The sequence below is a fragment of the Phaenicophaeus curvirostris genome, chromosome Z (genome assembly GCF_032191515.1).
Source record: "Phaenicophaeus curvirostris isolate KB17595 chromosome Z, BPBGC_Pcur_1.0, whole genome shotgun sequence".
Taxonomy (NCBI): domain Eukaryota; kingdom Metazoa; phylum Chordata; class Aves; order Cuculiformes; family Cuculidae; genus Phaenicophaeus; species Phaenicophaeus curvirostris.
This window is the reverse complement of record NC_091431.1, coordinates 37,078,457-37,098,972: the sequence shown is the minus strand read 5'-3', so window position 1 is coordinate 37,098,972 and position 20,516 is coordinate 37,078,457. Positions and strand designations below refer to the sequence as shown.

Below are 20,516 nucleotides of genomic sequence, written 5' to 3'. Positions count from 1 at the left end.
TTCTACGGAAATAACTATAAATGAGTGTCTCAATGCATACCATTCATCCCGTTACTTGGAAATAACTATAAATATCAAATGTTATCACTTCTCAGAAGCAGACATAGTCTCAAAAACATTTTCTTTAGAAAATGTAGTCTCTTAAAATAGATTTAACTGAAAAGTCAGAGTAGAATTGGTTCTAGTTTAGCTCAAACCAGGACATTCCAAACCTTATTCCATACATCATGCTCAGGTCACTAGTGCTTTTTATCTTCAAATACATATATACATATATACATATATACGTATAGATCATTAATTTATGATTTATCTTTCTACACAAGTCATAGAATCGTAGAATCACTAGGTTGGAAAAGACTTCAAGGATCATTGAGTCAAACCATTCCTATCTGCCACTAAACCATACCCTTAGCACCTCATCCACCAGGTTTTTTAAATACCTCCAGGGACTGTATCTCAACCACCCCCCTGGGCAGCTTGTTCCAGTGCCCAGTGACCCTTTCTGTGAAAAATTTTTTTCTGATGTCCAGCCTGAACCACCCTGGTGGAGCTTGAGTCCGTTCCCCTTGTCCTGTCCCCTGTCACTTGGCAGAAGAGGCCAGTTCCCTCCTCTCTACAACCTCCTTTCAGGTAAAGAACAATAAGGTCTTCCCTCAGCATCCTCTTCTCAAGGCTAAACAACCCCAATTCCCTCAGCCACTCCTCATAAGACTTGTTCTCCAGCCCCTTCACCAGCTTCATTACTCTTCTCTGGACTCGCTCCAGAGCCTGAACATCCTTCTTGTAGTGAGGGGCCCAGAACTGAACAGAAGTTCCTTAAGTTCATGATTGCAGGTTTCCATCTATTAGAGAAGTCTCTCATGGCAGGAGGGATGCTAAGAGAATTCATCATGGTTTGTGCCCATGGGTTGCAGGTTGGAAGTGACAGCCTCAGGGAGGCTGCTGGCTTCTCTTCCATCGAAGTCTATGGTATCCCATCAACAGCACCAGAGCAACCAGGTAGTAAATAACTGAGTGAATTGACTGTGTGAGAGGTGATTTATTAACAAACAAGTTCCATTGTCCAACTCATTTCTTTCTGGGTTATCATGCTGCCACAAGACTTGCTTTTGAAGGCTCATTATAGTGTTCTGTGCAGTGGCATGGGTTGTGGGATATATTTCCAGCCATGCAATTGTTGCTTCTACCGTGGTAAGCATGTAGCGCTTACTGTGGTAAGTTTGAGAGAACGTGGTACAGTCAATTTGCCAGTCCTCCCCATACCTGTATTTCAACCATTGTCCCCCATACCACAAAGGCCTTAACTACAATAGCTTGAGTAATCTGGGTGATTAAAGTAATATAACACATCTAAGCAGTAAATCCGTACATAAGACAGGATGAAAATGAAATACAGGAGAGGAGATGCTAATTTCTCTTACTGACAGTTATACAGGCCTAAGAAGTGGTTCCAGCATGATCCTCATATTGAGTTGGTGGAGCAGTAAGTTATTAACTCTAATATTTTTTATTTCCCAAATATCCTTTGGCTTTTAGTTGAGTACATTGCAGTGATGTTTATGACCTCAGAGAGGTCACTCTTTGGGTTCTTCTTATGGACTCAAATCCATGCTCTGTGGCACTGGATGCAGTCAAGGAAATGAGTGAAAGACGACAGTATATTAAGAAACCCCACCTCACATTTGTTCTAGGGAGATTTTCTTATATTAGTGGAATTACTTTTACTCCTTAAGACTGGATGGAATTCTGCCTGAGGTAGCCTAGATACTTTCTGTTTTATTTGAGTTATAGGTCTTCAGTCTCTTCTGGGATAAAATCAATTAAATGGTATCAACAGACCATATGCTACTTTTTAAAAACTTCTATAACTTTAGTTTTCCTTCTCCTCTTATATAACCCCACGTTGTCTAATGCTCAATTCAATTCACCTGAAAACCACATAGGAAAAATAGGAAAAAGGAGATGAGTGCAAGAACTTTTCGGAAACAAACCTCACTCTGGCTGCAGCTATCCCACTCTTTATGCCCCCCCAGCATACAGACCTGTGCTGTCCAGTTTAAACCCTAGCTGAGGAACTGGTTTGAACTGGAACTACAAAGTCCCTTAAGAAACCATACATTTTCTCCAGTTGCCAAATGTCTGCAGGACTCTGTGAGACAATGTAAGGAACTATTATGGTAACAAGAACTGAGAAAAGTTCTCCAGGACTGCGTATGCAGCCACAGGAAAACTCATCCACTGCTAGTAGCCTTAAACATGATAGAGGGATATGGGAAGGACAGAGGCTGAACTATGGCTTGCTTTCACCTCTCAGTATTTGGATCAATAAGCGTATAAGTATAACAAACCCACTTCCTTCCCCAAGTGCATCTGATTCCCTCTCTCAAAATGATTTCTAATCAAGCTGCACCCCTGGCTACGCAGACTCTGGGCTGCAGTCAGTTTAGGAAAATCAGGTGGTGGAGGTCCCCCCTCACATGTGCAAAATGGTGCCAGGCTGCAGGGTCTTAGTCACTGCCTCTGATTTTGGTGTTCACCTAAGTACTCTTCCTCCTCTCTTAACCAGACAGCTTGTCTGAGCACCTCCCAAAACTCTCACTTCTCCTGCAGGTATACAGATGGGAAAGGGGAGATCCAATGACATTTTGAGAGGATCTGTTGTTTGCTACAGAAAGGGGAAAACATTATTTGCTCTCTTTTCTTAATTTACACTATCATATCCACTGTGGGTAGCTTGCTTCTGTTTTTATAAATAAAACTGTAGAGAGATTTTTGCCCTTCACGAAGGTAAGTATTTTCTCTTTTGAATCTTGCATGTTACTTGTGTAAGGAACTCAGAAAAGTTTAGATGTTGTCTCTTGTGAGAGCTTTTCTCTGTGTCATAGAATATAGAAATGAGAAGCTGTGTCTTGCACACCTGTTACTTCTTAGTTCTTTGAATTACTTTTTCCTCTTTTCGTTGGTTTTTCTTCTTTTCTTCATTTCTTTGTATTGTTCTACATCACTTTTAGCTTTTAATCAAAGCTCATTTCTGTAATAAAATGAAAGTGATCTGGCTAATCTACAGTATCCGTCTCCCAAATAAATGCTGTAGACATTGCCAAGTATTCAGCAAAGCTTCATGGCAGTGAACTGACTTCAACGTCGAGAGATACGAAATTGAACTGTAAGCTATCCTTCCCAAAGATCTGCTGGGAAGATCCTTCAGAGAGAATTTCAGCGGCCAGTGTGTTACTCATTATGTTTTCTGTGCCTCCAGTTTTGGATTCCACTCGCAACTGGAAGAGTAAATGATTTTTTAATAGCTCTGAAATGGGAGCAGAAGTTCTTTGAAGTAATGAAAAGCTCTTGTTTGTCCTCACTCTATGATATCAGTATAAGAATTAATAAATACAAGAAAAGAGATGAGGTAGGAGGTCTTTAAAAACTGGGCCTTTATACAATCACATAATCCCTGCAAGTAGCTATGTAGTAAAATGTCAAAGGGCCATTTATTTATTTGTTTGATCTGTTCATTTGGGCCCATTGTCCCTGTGACAGTGAAGCACAAATACTGTTTTATTATTACAAATCAGCTAATAACCACTAAATCCTTAGCAAAATATTAAAAAAGCACAGCAGGGCAGGAATGTCCCACAGTGTTCATTAAAACATCAGGGGAAAACATACCCTCACTTCTAAAACAAAGAGCTCCAAATCCATCTTATAATCTGCATAATTTCTAATTTATTTTGGATATACTGTACCTTGACACCAGCTGTACAGCATACTTTCTTACATAAATATTGAATGTGTGAAGGGAAAACTCTCTCACCAAGACCCCTCAGAACAAAGAGATAGAGAAGAAATTCCTGTGCTTGTACAGGATGCCTCCTTATCAGGTGGGAATGCATAAAAGATCTGCAAAATCAATGGGCTCTGCATGAGTTGAACTTGTTTGTAATTGCTAGATGCATGTGTATGTGCACACTCGTGAGCATACATGTGTGTGCATATGCCTGCAGCTGGATCAGTATCCGTCCTGTCTTCTGCTCTTGCTTCCTGTGTGAGAGGAGGGAAGACAGTTCACTCCACCACAAGTTGCATCTGCCGATATCATGTATATTTTTGAAGGGGGATGTGAGGAAGTCATTAATGTTTATGAGACAATCTGAGAATCATAGCTTCAGATTTGAAAACCAGTATTTTATTACAGAGACAATGGAAGGTTTGGTTTTGTTTTAATATGAGATCGTTTACAGAAATGACATGGACATCTGTGAGACTTTTGATAAAAACGAATTGCCATGGTGGTCTGTTGACTGAGTCTAAAGTATGCCTTCTTTCTTTTTCTCCTCCTCTCCTCCCTTCTCCCCTGTCTGTATACACAGGAGCTAACGCGTCTGCTCCTGATCAGCTGAGCCTAGCATTAGCCTGGAACAGAGTAGACATCGCCCGCAGTCAGATCTTTATTTACGGGCAACAGTGGCCGGTACAGTATATGTATACAGCATCTTCTCCTGAAAACACTTTAAACCCTACACAACATTAAATCCATTCTGTTGGTAGCAGTAGTTTTAACACGGTTTAAAATATACTGAGTCATGCTCCCAGCCAAACATAAAGTACCCTGCACAGCTGCTGAAGGCAGGCACAGATACGTTATTCACTGGTTCACTGGTTCAAGGAAATGGTGACATCTAGTGATGCCTTAACACTGACAGACCACACCTTTAAAGAAACTGGAAGCACCAAGCTATACTATCAAGCAACAGTTCTGCAAACTGAGAGAAATTAGTATCTCTTTACAGCATGGTTATCATGTTAGGCTATACGTTCAAGGAAGGGCAAAATTTCCTTTTGCTGCACAAATATTGGAGGTCATAAAGTGGATCATGAAAACTGATGAGCAATGTTACCACAGAAGTGGTGTGGCCCCAAACCTGTCTGCTTCACATTTGCCCCATCCTGTGCTTCAGCTGTGGGGACAGGTTCCCTGGCCAACACTATTACCTTCAGGGGCACAGAGCTTCTCTGCAGGAGTGGGAGGGCTGTAAACAGAGTGATTATTGAATGCCATGTGGGGCAGGAGTAGTTGACATTGTAGAAGTTGCCCAGAATAAAAACAAGAAGGACTCTGCCTCTACCTGTGACTCCTTAAAGCCCACTGTATCTTTATTTGGAAAGTTTAATTGGATCACAACATTCATTATAGTGACACTTGTTTTGTCACTGTCATGAAACTTTCTTATACTGTCTTTATATAAGCATTTACGACTCCCCATGGAAAAATTATAATGGAAGGAAAAGCTTCTGTTTAAATATCCTTGCTTTAAATGTAGTTTCTGGAGCTTGCCCCTTAAACCTAGTTTCAAAAATCGTTGCCCTCTTGGTTATAGAGTGAACAGTACTGTTCATCTTATCTTCAGTACTGGGCATAAATGTGCTTCAAAACATATCAGAGACTTTAATGGTACTAAACTATCCTTATCAATATGACACCGTCATCACATCATAGCAAAAATGTGCTGAAGTACTGCAAGCTGTAGTCATTTTTACCAGCTGAAAACTGGAAGTATGAGATAATCGCACATCCTTCCAACTCCCCTAAACTGGAAGAGATATAAAGTTAAGACATTTGCATTAGAAGACCACTTGCATTTGGCCCTTCAAATAAATGCTAATTGTGAATCTATCTTTGTTTCCTGGGTGTCAAAGTTTCCTTGACTTTCTACACCATGAGCAGAGCAAAAAGCTAGTGAAGACAGAACTAAAGTAAGAGTGTGTGCACATAAGAAATATACCAAATAAAAATAAGATGTTTGCTAAGAAAGTGAGAAATGTAGATGATAATGCAATGATGAATAGTGTGGAGGTGTTGTCACCACTTTTCTGGGCCCCAGTTCCTTGGTCCTAACCTGGACTTCCTAGAGTGTGTTAATCTTAAAACTGAGACCCATTTTTTAAATGCTGCCCTGAATCACAGAAACCAGTATAGACTGAAACTGTGATTATCCCATTTTAAGCTTAGCGGAATTTTGTCAGGATTCCCTGCTTGTTCTAGGGTGACGAGATCAGCCAGATACAGTCTGTGATGCCCAGGAATGCCCTGAATTAATCACTTTCTTTGCAGGTGGGCTCCCTTGAGCAAGCAATGCTGGATGCACTGGTGCTGGACAGAGTGGATTTTGTGAAATTACTCATAGAAAATGGAGTAAGCATGCATCGTTTTCTCACCATCTCCCGGCTAGAGGAATTGTACAATACGGTAGGGCCAACCTAAGGCAAATTTTCTATCTCTTTATACATTGTTCTAGCTCCTGCTCATATTACAATGACATGATAATGCACAAGGCAGCCAACATTGGCTGCAGAAATTTTTGATGTTAGAAGTCCATGTTGTCTCTTATCTTTATCCCTCATATAATGGAACATGCTGTGTCTTGCCCAGCTAATCTGATGTACAGTTTTTGTAAAACGTGGATTAAGCCACAGTACCAGATGATTTCTGGTCATTGTAATTCCAATATGATAGACCCAGGATTTAGGCAAATGGCACTAGCTAGAAGACACTAACTAGAAAATTAGCACCTTTAGGATGTTGATACATGACTCCTGACAGTATAAGCACTTAAGGTTTCAGAAAAATCTTGTAACTGCTAATCAAACTTGGCCACTAGAAAACAAATAGAAGCAAACTTCTTGGGATCATATTCTAAAGGTGAACTTGGATAATGAGGAGGTCTGTTACAGTGAAAGACTTTTTTATGTCTTCACCAAATGTTCTAAATATTATAATTTTGACTTTTAAAAGCTTGTTCACAAGTTTTATATCTTTGCCCTTGAAATGAACATAAAACTGGATGGGCTCAAAAAGTATTGGAGTTCTTAGCTGCTAAACACATTCAGCAGTCAAATTATTATTTCCAATGAAGAGAAACCAAAAAGTTCAAATTGCGTAAGTGGTATGGAAAAATTCTTGAAGCATTGTCTATTTTTTAGGATTGCTAGTTCTATCAGTTGGAGAGAGGTTGTGACATAGTGCATAGCCCTTTTCAAAACATTTTTTCTGACAGGACTTTTCAAAGCTCTGCCGTCATAAACTGTCACACTGGGCTGTTATCCAGAGGTGTTTCACACTTCTGGTCACTGATGGTGACCAGAAGTCAGTCTTGCAAAATTATAAAATACTAAAAGAATTCATAAAAATTATGAAAAATATAGAGAAACTGGTATCTCTGCCACCCTTAAGACAGACTCCAATCTGATCTTTGATTGTCTTAATCTTTGCCTATCAACTGTTGTCTATGTATTAAGAAGAAAGCCTATGAGTCTTCTTACTACAGAGATAAGCATTGTAATATCTTGTACCAAAGCAAGTTTTTACAGAGAGTAAGTTTCAGTAACGTCTTCAGTTCTACAGATAAAAGAAGGCCTTTTTGAACAAATTTGTTGTGAGCTATAGAAATTGCCATGAATTACTTATGTAAGAGTTCCAAAAGACTCAGGGTGTGAAATGCTTCAACTCCCAATAATGATATATGAGCTAATGCGTCCATAATAGCCTTAGCACCAAAAAAAGTTACAGGGCCAGTTAAAAAATACCAGATTGCAACGTGAACCCTGAGAGTGACTTGGGAAGCTACAAACCAATGAAACTGACCTCTGCCATGGCAGTTGCAAAAATACATTATAGAATTAATAGACAAGAGGTTCAATTTTAGGTCAAGAAAAACTTTTACTGGCTTCTGTAATAAAATGTTCTGAAATCAACATGCAGGAGAATAAGAAAGCTGCATTTGGTCCACTTGTTTTTATAAAACCAGTTTGACAGTATTTGAAAATCTAAAAGGTTATTAAAGAAATGTGGCTGTCATGGCATAGAAGATAAAGGGCATTTGTGTTTTAAAAACTAGTTAAGGATAGAAAACAGAGAGTGGGAATACATGGTTTGTTCTCATCACAAAGGGACATCATGACCAGGGTCATCCAGGACTGTATCCAGGGACCACTGCTGTTGAGCCTGTTTAAAGATGATCTGAAAAATGCTGACTACTGAGGGGACAATGTGACAATGTTTGCAGGTAATTTAGCATCACTCGGAGCAGGCAAATCTGAAGCAGCATATGAAGAATCACAGTTAAGTCTATGACTGATGTAGTCTCATCATGCTCAGTGATGGGATTACATAAAAGAAAGTGTTGGCAAGTGTAGAGCAGTACATATATGGAAACACTGACTCTGAACGTATGCAGTGGACTCATCTATTGTCAGTTTCAGCCAACGATATCTCCCATAAAAGTCTCTTAAAGATCAGCAATGGCCAAAAACATGAAAGAAAAAGAAGTACCTCTCCACATAACAACATATAATTGAAATTGTGGGAGTCTGCAGCAGAATATTTTGTATGTTGGATGGAGTCGAAAGAAGATTGGACAAATCCACAGGATGTGAATGCTGTTAGTGGCTTTGAGAAAGGGACAGCCTAGATGCAATGTCAGACTCAGGGGCTCTCTAAGCTAGCAGTGGTGGAACTTGAGATCCTTGAGTGCAGGAAGGCTAACATTTAAACATCTGTTTTTCCTTCCACTCTCTCTCAGAGGCTGTGCACATTGTGCTGGGCTCCTGATTAGCCTAATCGGGTATATAGACCTTGATATTCATCCACTATGGCAGTTCTTGTGGTTTTCTTACTGAAGGGCTTTGTACAAAAGAGAAGTCAAGTGAAATAATGCTCTTGTACTATTTTTTACAATTGGTAATATTGTACAACTGAAGTGCTCTCTGTTTCCTGATTTTTGAACTACTAAGGTAAGAACGCCATTTCAGCATTTACATCTTACAGGTCTTTGGATAATGCAAAACTATTTTATTCTTCTTTATTTATCCTTTGCAGAGACATGGGCCATCCAACACTCTCTATCATCTAGTCAGGGATGTCAAAAAGGTAAGAGTCCAATAGACGGTAGGTTGGAGATAACGCTATGATTGCTTTTCGTAGCTAGATACATTCTCTGTTTTGCATGAGCTTTCAGTCAGAACCTTATTTTTCCCCTGCCATTTACTGACTGTCCTGTTTGTATGTACCAAATACGAACTTTTTCATACAAAGCACAGTTAGCAAGTTATTTGGCTTGCTTTCTCTGTGGTTTTAGATGCTTGGGTAATAGTGCTTCTGATAGCATTATTGTAGGCTTTTACATACTGTGTGGATTTATGTTGTTATCTGTACTTTTCCATACCTGCAACTATTGTCGAAGTTAATTTCCATGTTGTTAGTTTACTTCCTAGCCTGTAAAATAGCCCTTATCCTTGTGCTGGATTCTAGTTTGTTGAAACAGCTCCTTGTTCTGTGTTGTGTGGTATATTGTAGCCGTCTCCCTCAGCAGAAATATAAAAAAAAGCAGTAGTGCAACTTTCCTCTACTCCCTTATCAAATTAATTTCAAGTATCTTGAATTATAATGAGGCAGGACAGAAACACAGAAAGGTATAGTGACAGGAAGGAGACACAAAATACCTTTAGTGGTATGTTCAGGATTTAAAGTGTTACAGCAGCAGCATTCAGTGAAAATCCTTATCCTCTAAATGTATGAATGAAGTAAGGAGATTGAGTCTCCAACTCACCTCAGGAGCTTGAATATTCTCCTAAAGCATGTGCAGATTTCAACCTTGCATATTACATAAGTCGGACTTTATGGGTAGCATATTTGAGAAAAGAGATTTCTGTAGATGGAACTGGATAGAAGATTGAAAAAGAAGTGAAGATTTTTTTGTAAGCAAACAGGTTTTGTTGGTTTATTCTGTCACTGACAACTGAGCAGGACTGAAGGCAACTAGTGGACTCTTAATGCTACAGAATAATCAGCAGTTACATTTAGGGAGTTTAGGTGGTGTTAATTGGTTGGTGTGTAACATGGCATCATCTTTGTTCAATTATATATAGTATATTAAGCAACCAACAGAAAGTGTGAAATGTCAGAAGAAATTGAAACTGCTCTTGCACGCTAATCCCATTGGATGGAGCAAAGTAAAGCTAGAATGCATCTAGGCTGGCAGCTTTTCTTGAAGTCCATGTTACCACAACATTTTTTTTACTAAATATGTAGTTGCTTATGTGCCTGTAAGACTTTGAAACAAGCACTGCTTGCCTTCTTACTTTAAAATATATTCCTTTTCAAGCTCCTTCTCTCTTCCAGCATCAGACTTTCAAGTTCTCCTTTGAAGGCACAGCAGTTTGTATGTTGAATGACTGAATAATATCAATATAATTTGAGTCCCTGACAAAAATTGTCTTTTCAAAGCAGCTCTTGGGGAAAAAAAGGCATCAAAATAGGCAAAGATAACCAGTTCTCATAGGTATATATCACAGAATTACAGAATCACTAGGTTGGGAAAGACCCACAGGATCATTGAGTCCAACCATTCTTATCAATCACTAAACCATGCCCCTCAGAATCACTAAACCATGCCCCTCATATATTGATAGATATTGGCAGTAAATAAACTTACAGTATATTTCATGACATAATTTGTTCCATTGTGATTGCTAAATGTTAGGTGATGGTCATTTTTCAGTAATTATATCTTTCTTTCCTCTGACTTTATCTAAAGCCTCCAGTAATTCCCACTACATGACATCAATGTGTACTCTTATTAGAATATAGTTTAGAAGCCAAACACCTGGTGCAGCCCTCTAGCACCTTCATCAGAAAACTGCGCCTCTGGGGCTGTATTTTGTCTGTGATAAGGAATAATCATGGTTCACTCAGAGAAAAGTGACAGCTCACCATAGCCCTGCCATCTGAGCAGATCTCTTATCAGTAAACCAAGTTGTAAATCAGTCAGCTGATCTGACAATGGTTTAAATGAAAACACCTCCTTGGAAATAACTTCTTAATGGACATCACTATTTGACACTTAAGTGACCCATCATGCATGAAAACCAGACTACACCAATGATGCTAGTTTTTTGAGTTTAGATATATTTTGAAGTCATAGCCCTAACCTCTCAGATTTAATTATAGTATCATAAAATACAAACTCAAAATAAGCAGTGTATCACCTTGAGACAACTGTGCTTTTTATGCATACATTCCAGTTTTAAAACCTATGCTATTTTAAAGGGTGTGTGCTATAAAAAGTTATTTACATGTATATCATTGTTAATTCTCAAATAGAAAAAGGATGAGTGGATGCTTACAAATCATAGAAGTGTTATTTAATTTACTACTATTGTATTACACAGCTGTATAAGTCACGGGGCGGGGGGGCGAGGGGGTGGGGGAGGCGGGCAGGTGTGGTACTTGAAAGGCTACTCTTCTGCCTGCTTAATAAAGCAAAGAATTCGAGGCATAGAAGCCACATCACCACATCCTGTTTGCGACTGCTTACAGACACACATGGAATCATAGAATCGTAGAATCATAGACTGGTTTGGGTTGGAAGGAAAATTAAAGATCATCCAGTTTCAAATTCCCTGCCATGGGCAGGGACACATCCTACTAGATCAGGCTGATCAAAGCCTCATACAGCCTGGCCTTGTACACTTACAGGGAGGGGGCATCTACAACTTCTCTGGGTAATCTGTTCCAGTGCCTCACCACTCTCACAAGAAAAAAATTCTTCCTAATACCTAATATAATCTACCCTCTATCATCTTAAAAATGTTACCCCTCATCCAATCCCTCCCTGTTGTAAAGTCCCCATCTTTCCTTAGGCTGCCGTTAAGTAGTGAAAATCTGCTATTATGTCTCTCTGGAGTCTTCTCTTCTGTAGGCTAAACAAGCCTGACTCTCTCAGCCTGTCTGTGCACACAAGTGCACACAAACACACATGCACAAAGACATAAAAATGTAAGACAATTTATTTTCTCCTTGGATTTCCAAATATTTGTGAATATTTGGAAACATCTGTGAAGACTGCTAGCCTGGGCAGCATGTTGTAAAGGCCTGGAGACACATACAAGAATTTACAGCCGCCAGAGTGCCCTTAAGTTCAGTGCGTATTAACAACACAAAGTACTTATTGATGACCGTTTTACAGACAGCCGTGCTTATATTTCTTTTCAGTCCTCTCAGAATCTGACATACAAGGGCTGACTTTCTTCTCTAGACCTTACAAACCGAGGTATCCAGACTAAGCAGGAGGACACAGTGGCCACGCTGTACACTTTGTCGCCCTCTACAGGTTGTTTTTAAAAAATCCTTCCCTGGCTCAATTGTGTACTGAAGATCAGTAGAAATTAGAAAATTACTCTTGTTCTTTAATCCAAAAATTTTATATAATTGATATTTCTTAATCACACTCTGGAGTGATACATGTTTTAAAAGTTATTTATTTTGAACTGCCACTCTATGTCTACATTTCCATAGAATAAACAAACAACATGTAGAATTTTGAAAGTATGATTTTTTCCTTAACATGCAAAATCTGAGGCATGGTACTTTCTGAATATAAAAATACACTGGGAGTGAAAAAATAATACAATTTATTAGCTACAGTTTAAAGTTGACATTTTCCTCAGGAAAATGCATTAGCACTGAAAAGTTTGTTCCAATATTATAATCTTAGTTGATTATTAACTGGGGTGCCTATCATACCTGAAAATCAAACTTTCTCCTCTGTCATTCCTGACTGCCTTGGCTGTACTAGAATTAGCCCATCCAATACTTTGCTGTTCTTAGAGGGGTTCTGGCCTATTTCCCCCACTGGCATTCATGTGTAAGTGTATGCCTATAAAATGTCTATTTCTGCTGTGATTTTGTGAGGGGTTTTTTTAGTAAAGTGTTTCATTATTATATGGGAGGTTTAGATGCATCTTTTATTAAAGTTAATCTATTGGAAATTCTTTATGTTATGAAAGTTTAGAAAGCAGAATAACAATATCAGGAAACTTACACTTTCTAATACATGTTTCACCCTGATGCTTGTTGTGTGTTCTTAATTGCTCAAATATTTTTTGCCAGTTTATAATGTCAAAACATTCCATTTCACATGTCTTACATTAAGACAGCAGGAGTCTGTTGAAGAACTACAGCTCTGTCTTGGAGCTACAAGAGAGTCTTCTGCTTCTGCCAGCGTCTCCATCCTTGTCCTAGAAAAACTGTCATTGCCTTAGGCATTCTGGAGAATTAAGAATATTTGGGGGAAACAAACCAACAAATAAACAAACAAAAAAGCCAATAGGATTTAATTTTTACATTTACTTTGTTTCTTTAAACAATTCAGAATAAAAATTAATTCAAATAAACTAAGCTAATATGCATTCCTGCAAACCTGCTTAGTGATTCCCCCCACCCATCAGATTAGCCAAGAATAGGAAGAGTGCAAAAAGATGTACTAAGGAAAGTTACTGAGCGATAGTTGGCGATTCAACTTTGCAACTAAATTTGCTTGATTTTCTGTCCCTTTGAATTCCAGCCCATTTCTAGGCCTTGTACACCACAACACTATCTCTCTCTCTCCTTCCTCAAAGTTCAGTGTGCTGTTTGTACTATTGCAAGCAGGAAGGGAAATAAGCATTGCTTTTCCTGTCCAAAGCAGAGTAGGAAGGAGGATCTTGGCATCCATTTCATCTCTTCTGCAGAACCAGTTGCCATCTGCTCTTCATTAGTGTTTCTCTGCTCTGAATCTGCTAGGGACACCTGCAGAGAAACCAAACAGATCTCTTCAGACATGCAGATATTTCCAGCAAGATATGGCAGTCATAAAACTGCTCCATGCTAAACTTCTTTTGATTACCACATAGAAAAAGCTACAGGCTAACTGTAATCTGTTCTGTATACCATTGTAGAAAATCTGATTGTTTTATTAGAGTGTGCTGGAAAAGTTTGAAGCTAACAATTATAATTCACTGGTCCTCCTGCAATGTTGACTATACAAGTTAAAATTTTACTAGAGTAATTCTCTCTTTTTCCAAGGCTACTGCTTGCGGTTCACAGGAGGAAAGTTTGCCTCTCTTTCGTCTTTTAATTCATAGTCACATCTCTTGCACAATGACATGCAGGACAGAGAGAGTTTTGTAATCTGCAGAGTTCTCAATGAAATCTCTAAATCTGGATGGTCCATTCACAATTTGCTCAATTATGCTTTCTTTTCTGGCAAGGAACCACTTGCTGAACCACAAACTGTTGCCGAACAATTCAGAGGCAGTGATTTAGAGAAGGAGGAAAATTTTTGTTTGAGAGCATTCCCTTCCCATTAGCCCTTTTTCCCTGTAAAGGGATCAGAGTTTTCCTTGTGGAGTTCCTATGGGGAGAACAGGAAAGCAGATCTGCCCACTCTGTGGTGTTTTCTTCCACTACCAGAGACCCCCAAGAGCACGTCACCAGGACATCCATGAAACCATCCCACTTGAAATTGTTATAGTCTGCTGTCACACCAGGCTTGCTGCTAGTGGAGAATAGAAATGCCCAGTTAACTCAAAGGCAGACTCAGATTCATATACAGTGAGAGACAATCTTTTACTACAATCTTTCTTCACAGCTTTGCAAGCCGTAAGTATTGGAGAACTCATAAATTTAGTGTTGTCATTTCCAGTCTTGACAGTGAAGAGCAAGAAGATGCAAATGAGTTCACAAAATGAGGACAAAAATACCTACACATATATACTATTCCTTTTCCTTTCAAAATAAAAGGTGCATGCTGAAGACATTGTGTATATGATGTTTATGTTTAACAGAGGATAAGAAAGGAAAAGAAATGGAAGAGCGAGTACGTAAACATCTTTTCCAGAATCCTGCAAACACAGTTCACCTCCTGAAAGACAGTCTCCCTAGTGCTGCTGGAAATTAGGAAGCAAGATTGCTGTGCCTAAAGGCACTTTCTGTAAAATATGTTGAGAATTCAAGGAAGGACTGTCTAGGACAGTTGATATGCCTGTAGTTTTCTTCTTGAACAAAATCACAAAGAATTAGCCACAGATTCTTTGTTTATTACAACTTCATATATACTTGCTTACATGTGCATGCTTTCCAAATACTAGGTGTGGAATTAAAGTAAAGATATCTGTTTATTTGTATGTAACCCCAAGAAAAAATGCTAACAGATTCTCCTTGCCTCTAGTAACTAGCAATAATAATGTCATGCACTGTTTAAGTTCTCAAGCGTAGGTAACACAGCTCCACTCCCCCGCCTTTCCTTTCCTGGAACTGGGAAGGAAACACAGCAGGATGTGAAGATCACATGTAGGAGTTAGTTCCATGATAGCACATGATGTCCCTTCACCAGACCTTGGCAGGGTGGATAAGGCAGTCCAGAGATGTGAGATGCCAGGACAAGATTGTGGGGGACAGATGGTGCAGAAAAAGTGCTGTCTTGCAGGACTAGAGTCCAGCAACTATGCCTGACCTTTCAAGTTTGCTGATCCTCATGCTTTTTGTTCTGCAGTCATGTTCCCTGTTTCCCCAGCTGAAGAATATGAGTACTGTGTACTGACATTATCTTCTGTTACTTCCAACAAGTTCTTCATCTCCTTATTTAACTTATGTCTTCTTTCCAAGCGAGAATATCCAGGTTTCGGTTGGATCTATTTTAAGGTGAATTAATTAACCAGCATAATAATACATTCCTGTTTTTAACTATTTAATTTGTTTTTTTCTAACATCATTATAACGTACATTTAACAATGTCAGTAATAAGTGTTTCTTCCATTCTTATTTTCACTGCAGGGAAACTTACCTCCTGATTATCGGATAAGTCTGATTGATATTGGTTTGGTGATAGAGTATTTGATGGGAGGAGCATATCGCTGCAATTACACCCGAAAGCGGTTCAGAACACTATATCACAATTTGTTTGGGCCAAAGAGGGTAAGTAGCAACTTATTTGCCATCTAGCTACACCCACTGGCAGGGATTACCATAGCTTCTTATATTCTTCCAGGCGGGGGCAATTCACATGCGTGCACTATTCAGTCTACAGATTCATTTCCATTACAGAATTATTTCCATTACATAGCAGCTGTCTCATCATAAGACATTGCAAGCCAGCCACTGATACAAGCTACATTTGTTATTAATTTAATGTAAAAATTATTGGTTCTGCTGCCCTGGTGAGACCAGGACATAGAAAAATCTCCTGAAATACAAGTCTTTTGCGCTGTCCAAATAATGCCATGGGACACCTGAGTGACATGTGAAGAGACTTCTGATTTGATAAATGCATTTCCTATCTCATGGCTCTTCTTGACTGTGGGCTTATGGCAAAAGCACAGTTCGGTATTTTTGTGCTTTTCATGTTTGATAGATTACAATACTGTGAATCCAAAGTAAGTTTACCGTCTTTCTAAAACATAAAAGATATTTATTGTCATCCATAATGCCATCAACTCAAACCAGCATGAAGAAAAATCTGGCCAGCTGCTACCAGTAAGATTTGTAGTTCTTTCTTTGCCTACTTTTACCTCACATTTTCACTTCCTGTCTCAGTTCAGATTTTAGCAACACATACCATTGAGTATTATCCTAAGTGGCTATAAAGAGCAACTCCTCTGTGAAATATTTACAGCCGAACGCCTGAAATGGGTTTGTTTGTTTCCCTATCATTTTCATTCTTAACTTTGAGAGAAAAGGTAGTAATTGTAGCTGTTAGGTGAGACTTGCTTCCCTTAGTCACTCCATCAAGAAAAGTGTTTGAGTAATGATTTCACAGATACCAAACCAACATACAAAGCAGCTCTACAGCAGTCAATTAAAGTGTTCCAGAGGAATGGCCAAAATACTGATGTACTTTAGAGAAACCCATTCATGCCTTAGCAGTAATTTCTACCTCTTTTCCACTAGAACAGCCCCAGACTGTAATTTGTACATAAACCTAAATGTATGTCTTCTGTTGTGTGTTTCAGTGAAACAGAGTGAAACTCAAAGTTGAATTAAATATACGTGTAGTTTTTAGATTTATGTGCATATATATAATATTACATTACATTGCATTACATATATATTATCTATATTATATTATGTATCATCTATTATACACTCTATATTATATACCCAAATGTTACACATGCATGTATGTAAGTATGTATGTATACACATATAGTTGTAGTTTTTTATTACCCTTCTAGCATAAATAACATTTTTCTAATTTTTTTGTACAGCCAAAAGCCCTGAAACTGTTGGGGATGGAGGTAGGTGACCCGTGGTAATCTTTATTTCTTTTCCTTCTTTGAGAAATATACATTCTTTCTAGATAATGTTTAAATTCACTGTAATAAGGGCACCAATAGTTGTTTTCAAGTTTTGTGTGAGAAATGTGCCACAAAAAAAATCCATTTTCATCCAGGTAACTTGTTTACACAAGGGCCAGATTAACAAACTTTTGTTAATAAAACTCTAGTGGATAGACAAGAAAGAGGAAGGCTCTTCCCTCTGCGAGCATCATTTTTTTTTTCATAAAGACTAAGCAAAATGTTTCCATCTGTCAGGCCAAGCAGAATTTCAGTCAGGTAACTATAGAACTTTAAAAGATGTTCAGAGAAATGCAGCAGTAGCAGAGAATGGTGCAGAAATCTTTATGCAGGCTGTATTTCTGTTGTGTTTGCTGACGCTTTTGGCTACCCCAATGCTTCAAGAATATAGTAGTGTTTTCTTGTTTGTTTGTTTTATACAACAAGTTTCATTTTGCTGTCCACAGATGCAGCACAGAACAAGTCAGCTCATCTGATAAAAAAACAGTAGGCTAAAATGGGAAAGAAACTAATGGAGATATGAGGAGCTGGATAAAAAAAAGAATAAACATGGGATACAAAGGCAGAATGGGAGTGAAGAAAGGAGATTCCTACACTTGTGGGAAAATAAAGGGAGAAAAGACAAGAATAAGAAGGGAGGGAGTCTTCAGCAGACCACAACATACCCTAGATATGTACATTCTGGAAGCAGAATGAGGCAGATGCATTACTATCTATGTTGTATTTGGAGTGAACTTTAAACTTTATTTTAATGGTGGCTTTTCTGGAAGCACGTATCCAGCATATATGGTTCTAGATATTGTGTAATTGTGCTCCATGTTCTTTGGGAGAAAGAACAGTTCAGAGTGACAGTCCAAAGCTCTTTTTTTCCTGTGTTTAGGTATAAGCTTGCTGATGACTTAATTGCAGTGCATGGACAGTAATTTTTTCCATTGTTTTCCTGTGTTACTTTGTCAAAAAAATCTGAAAGGGCTGGTTACAGGGAATGTATTTGACATCTCAGATATTAATTCCAGTGCACTGTGTGCATTGATTTAGTTCCATCACTAGTGAAAAACCTTTCTCTGCAATTATCATAGGATGATGTCCCTTTGCGTCGAGGGAGGAAAACAACAAAAAAAAGAGAAGAAGAAGTTGATATTGATTTGGATGACCCTGAGATCAATCATTTCCCCTTCCCTTTCCATGAGTTGATGGTGTGGGCAGTGCTGATGAAACGTCAGAAGATGGCCCTCTTCTTTTGGCAGCATGGGGAAGAGGCTATGGCTAAAGCACTGGTGGCCTGTAAACTCTGCAAAGCCATGGCCCACGAAGCCTCAGAAAATGACATGGTGGATGACATATCCCAAGAGCTGAACCACAATTCCAGGTGAATTTTCTTTCATGTATACTTTCTGGGGTTAAAAAAAAATAAAATAAAGAGGGGATAGAGCCTGCTGCAGCTGACTGAAATTTGCTTATCTGTACCTTGCTTTTTTTTCTGACTGAAAATGCAATCCCTTTATAGAAACTCTAAATGGCTTTTCAACAATCTGTCTGCCAGAAAAGCCAAGTTGCTAGTAGTATAACTTCTGAAATGAGAAAGTTTAGAGAAGGCAGTGACATATCTGTATTGTCTAAATGTTCTCCCGGAGGTCTTAAGAGTCAGGTTGCAAGCTTGCTTTCTGCTTTTTCAAGACACTGCGTTCATCCCAAGCAGAACAATTGTTGAAATCCTTATGAACATAGTATTCAGGCAGAAGAATTAATTAACCAAGAGTTCATGCTTAGGTGAGCAAGCCAAGATACTAGATTCCATAATAATCTTTCTTCATGTTAAAAGTCTGAGACAAAGAATTTTACAAAGGGTACTTTACAAAGGAACACTTCTTTTTCCAGGACACTTGGCAATGAAGCAATAGAAACAAGGTACAGAAGCAATCCTCTAAGCTGCAGATAACCAGAGGATTTCAGCTAGAAAATGTCAGGGAGGTGGGCAGGCAGGTGGGAGCAGACAGCTGGTGGGTGTGGGTACTCATCACTGCTAAGTGGGGGCACTTATTTATAGGCTTACCATTAGCCACTCACATTCAAAAATCTGGATTTCCATATGTATAGTCAACATCACGATTTGTATGATGCAAAGTGATGCCCCCTTGCAGAGGCTTTCATTTGCAGAGAGGTGTTGTCTGCAGCAGGCTGCTTGGGCTAATGGGAATGAATTAATGTCCCTCTGTTGCAGGGACTTTGGCCAGTTGGCAGTGGAGCTCCTGGACCAGTCATACAAGCAGGATGAGCAACTGGCAATGAAACTGCTGACCTATGAGCTGAAGAACTGGAGCAACGCCACATGCCTGCAGCTTGCAGTGGCAGCCAAACACAGGGACTTCATTGCTCACACTTGCAGCCAAATGCTGCTCACGGACATGTGGATGGGTCGTCTCCGGATGCGCAAAAATTCTGGCCTAAAGGTCAGCACTGTTTTAAAATAAAACTAACAGTCAAAGGAGTTGTAATAGATGGTGATGGGGCTCACAACAAATCAATAATAACTGACTCAGACTATATTCTTCCTGTGTTCAGTTTTGCAGCAGAGAGCTTATCACAAACCTAAGTTCAAAGCACGTTACTTGTTTTTTTCACCATCTTTCTCAAAGCCCCCTCCAGCATCAGTGAGACTTACCAGAATACAGACTGAGCCAGAGGCTAGTATGCCACCCTGGATACTTGAGTAGTTAGCCAAGGTTTTTAAAGACAAATTAAGGAGAGGATGTGTAAGGGAATTAACTGCTAGAGAAAGGTGCAGATTGAACAACTTTCCTCAAAACAGGCCAAAGCAAGCACTACAAGTTTACTTACAGTCTCTTGTCAGTCTTCATGACGACTGATCAGAAAGGACTACCTTAGAAGATCTAGGGGATAATTCAATATTCAAAGCTATTTAAGCTCTATTTCCACAAAAACTGCTGACAAAGCAAGGTGAATTCTGGGAGGTGAATTTCTGTTCATGGGTTGGCATCTTTCACCTTCACCACAGTACTCACCAGTCATCACATAACTAGGAATTGCCTCTTTCTCCCAGATGATGAAGAAATATTTTCAGTGAAGGGGTTTTCTGTCCTGCATCAATTGTGTGGCTGAAAAGTAGTAATTGCTTGGCTGTTTTGCTGTTTACAAGGACATTTGATAATAGTGAGAATGCATTCATCATTATTGTGTTGGGTCTAATCCAGTCACGGTGATGAATAAGAGGCTGATGGCATTCTCATCATCCTTCTGCAGAAGTTATGCATAAATTTGTTCTGCTTACAGACAGCAAGCATTCTCACATTTGGAGACATCTTTACTGCTTATTTTTCTGACTC

General features: G+C 39.0%; 1 protein-coding gene across 8 annotated transcripts in view; it reads left to right on the top strand.

Moving 5' to 3' along the window:
- TRPM3 (transient receptor potential cation channel subfamily M member 3) overlaps nucleotides 1-20,516 on the top strand; it is a 271,182-nt gene that overhangs the window by 203,347 nt on the left and 47,319 nt on the right. For 5 of the 8 annotated variants that reach the window (XM_069880807.1, XM_069880804.1, XM_069880808.1 and 2 more), the window contains 8 exons: nucleotides 4,374-4,474; nucleotides 6,116-6,250; nucleotides 8,879-8,929; nucleotides 15,485-15,520; nucleotides 15,653-15,793; nucleotides 17,083-17,112; nucleotides 18,252-18,541; nucleotides 19,394-19,622. In XM_069880807.1, the coding sequence (XP_069736908.1) occupies nucleotides 4,374-4,474; nucleotides 6,116-6,250; nucleotides 8,879-8,929; nucleotides 15,485-15,520; nucleotides 15,653-15,793; nucleotides 17,083-17,112; nucleotides 18,252-18,541; nucleotides 19,394-19,622 (1,013 nt within the window). The remainder of the gene's footprint in view (nucleotides 1-4,373; nucleotides 4,475-6,115; nucleotides 6,251-8,878; nucleotides 8,930-15,484; nucleotides 15,521-15,652; nucleotides 15,794-17,082; nucleotides 17,113-18,251; nucleotides 18,542-19,393; nucleotides 19,623-20,516) is intronic. The other 3 variants (XM_069880809.1, XM_069880805.1, XM_069880811.1) reach the window with 1 other exon arrangement.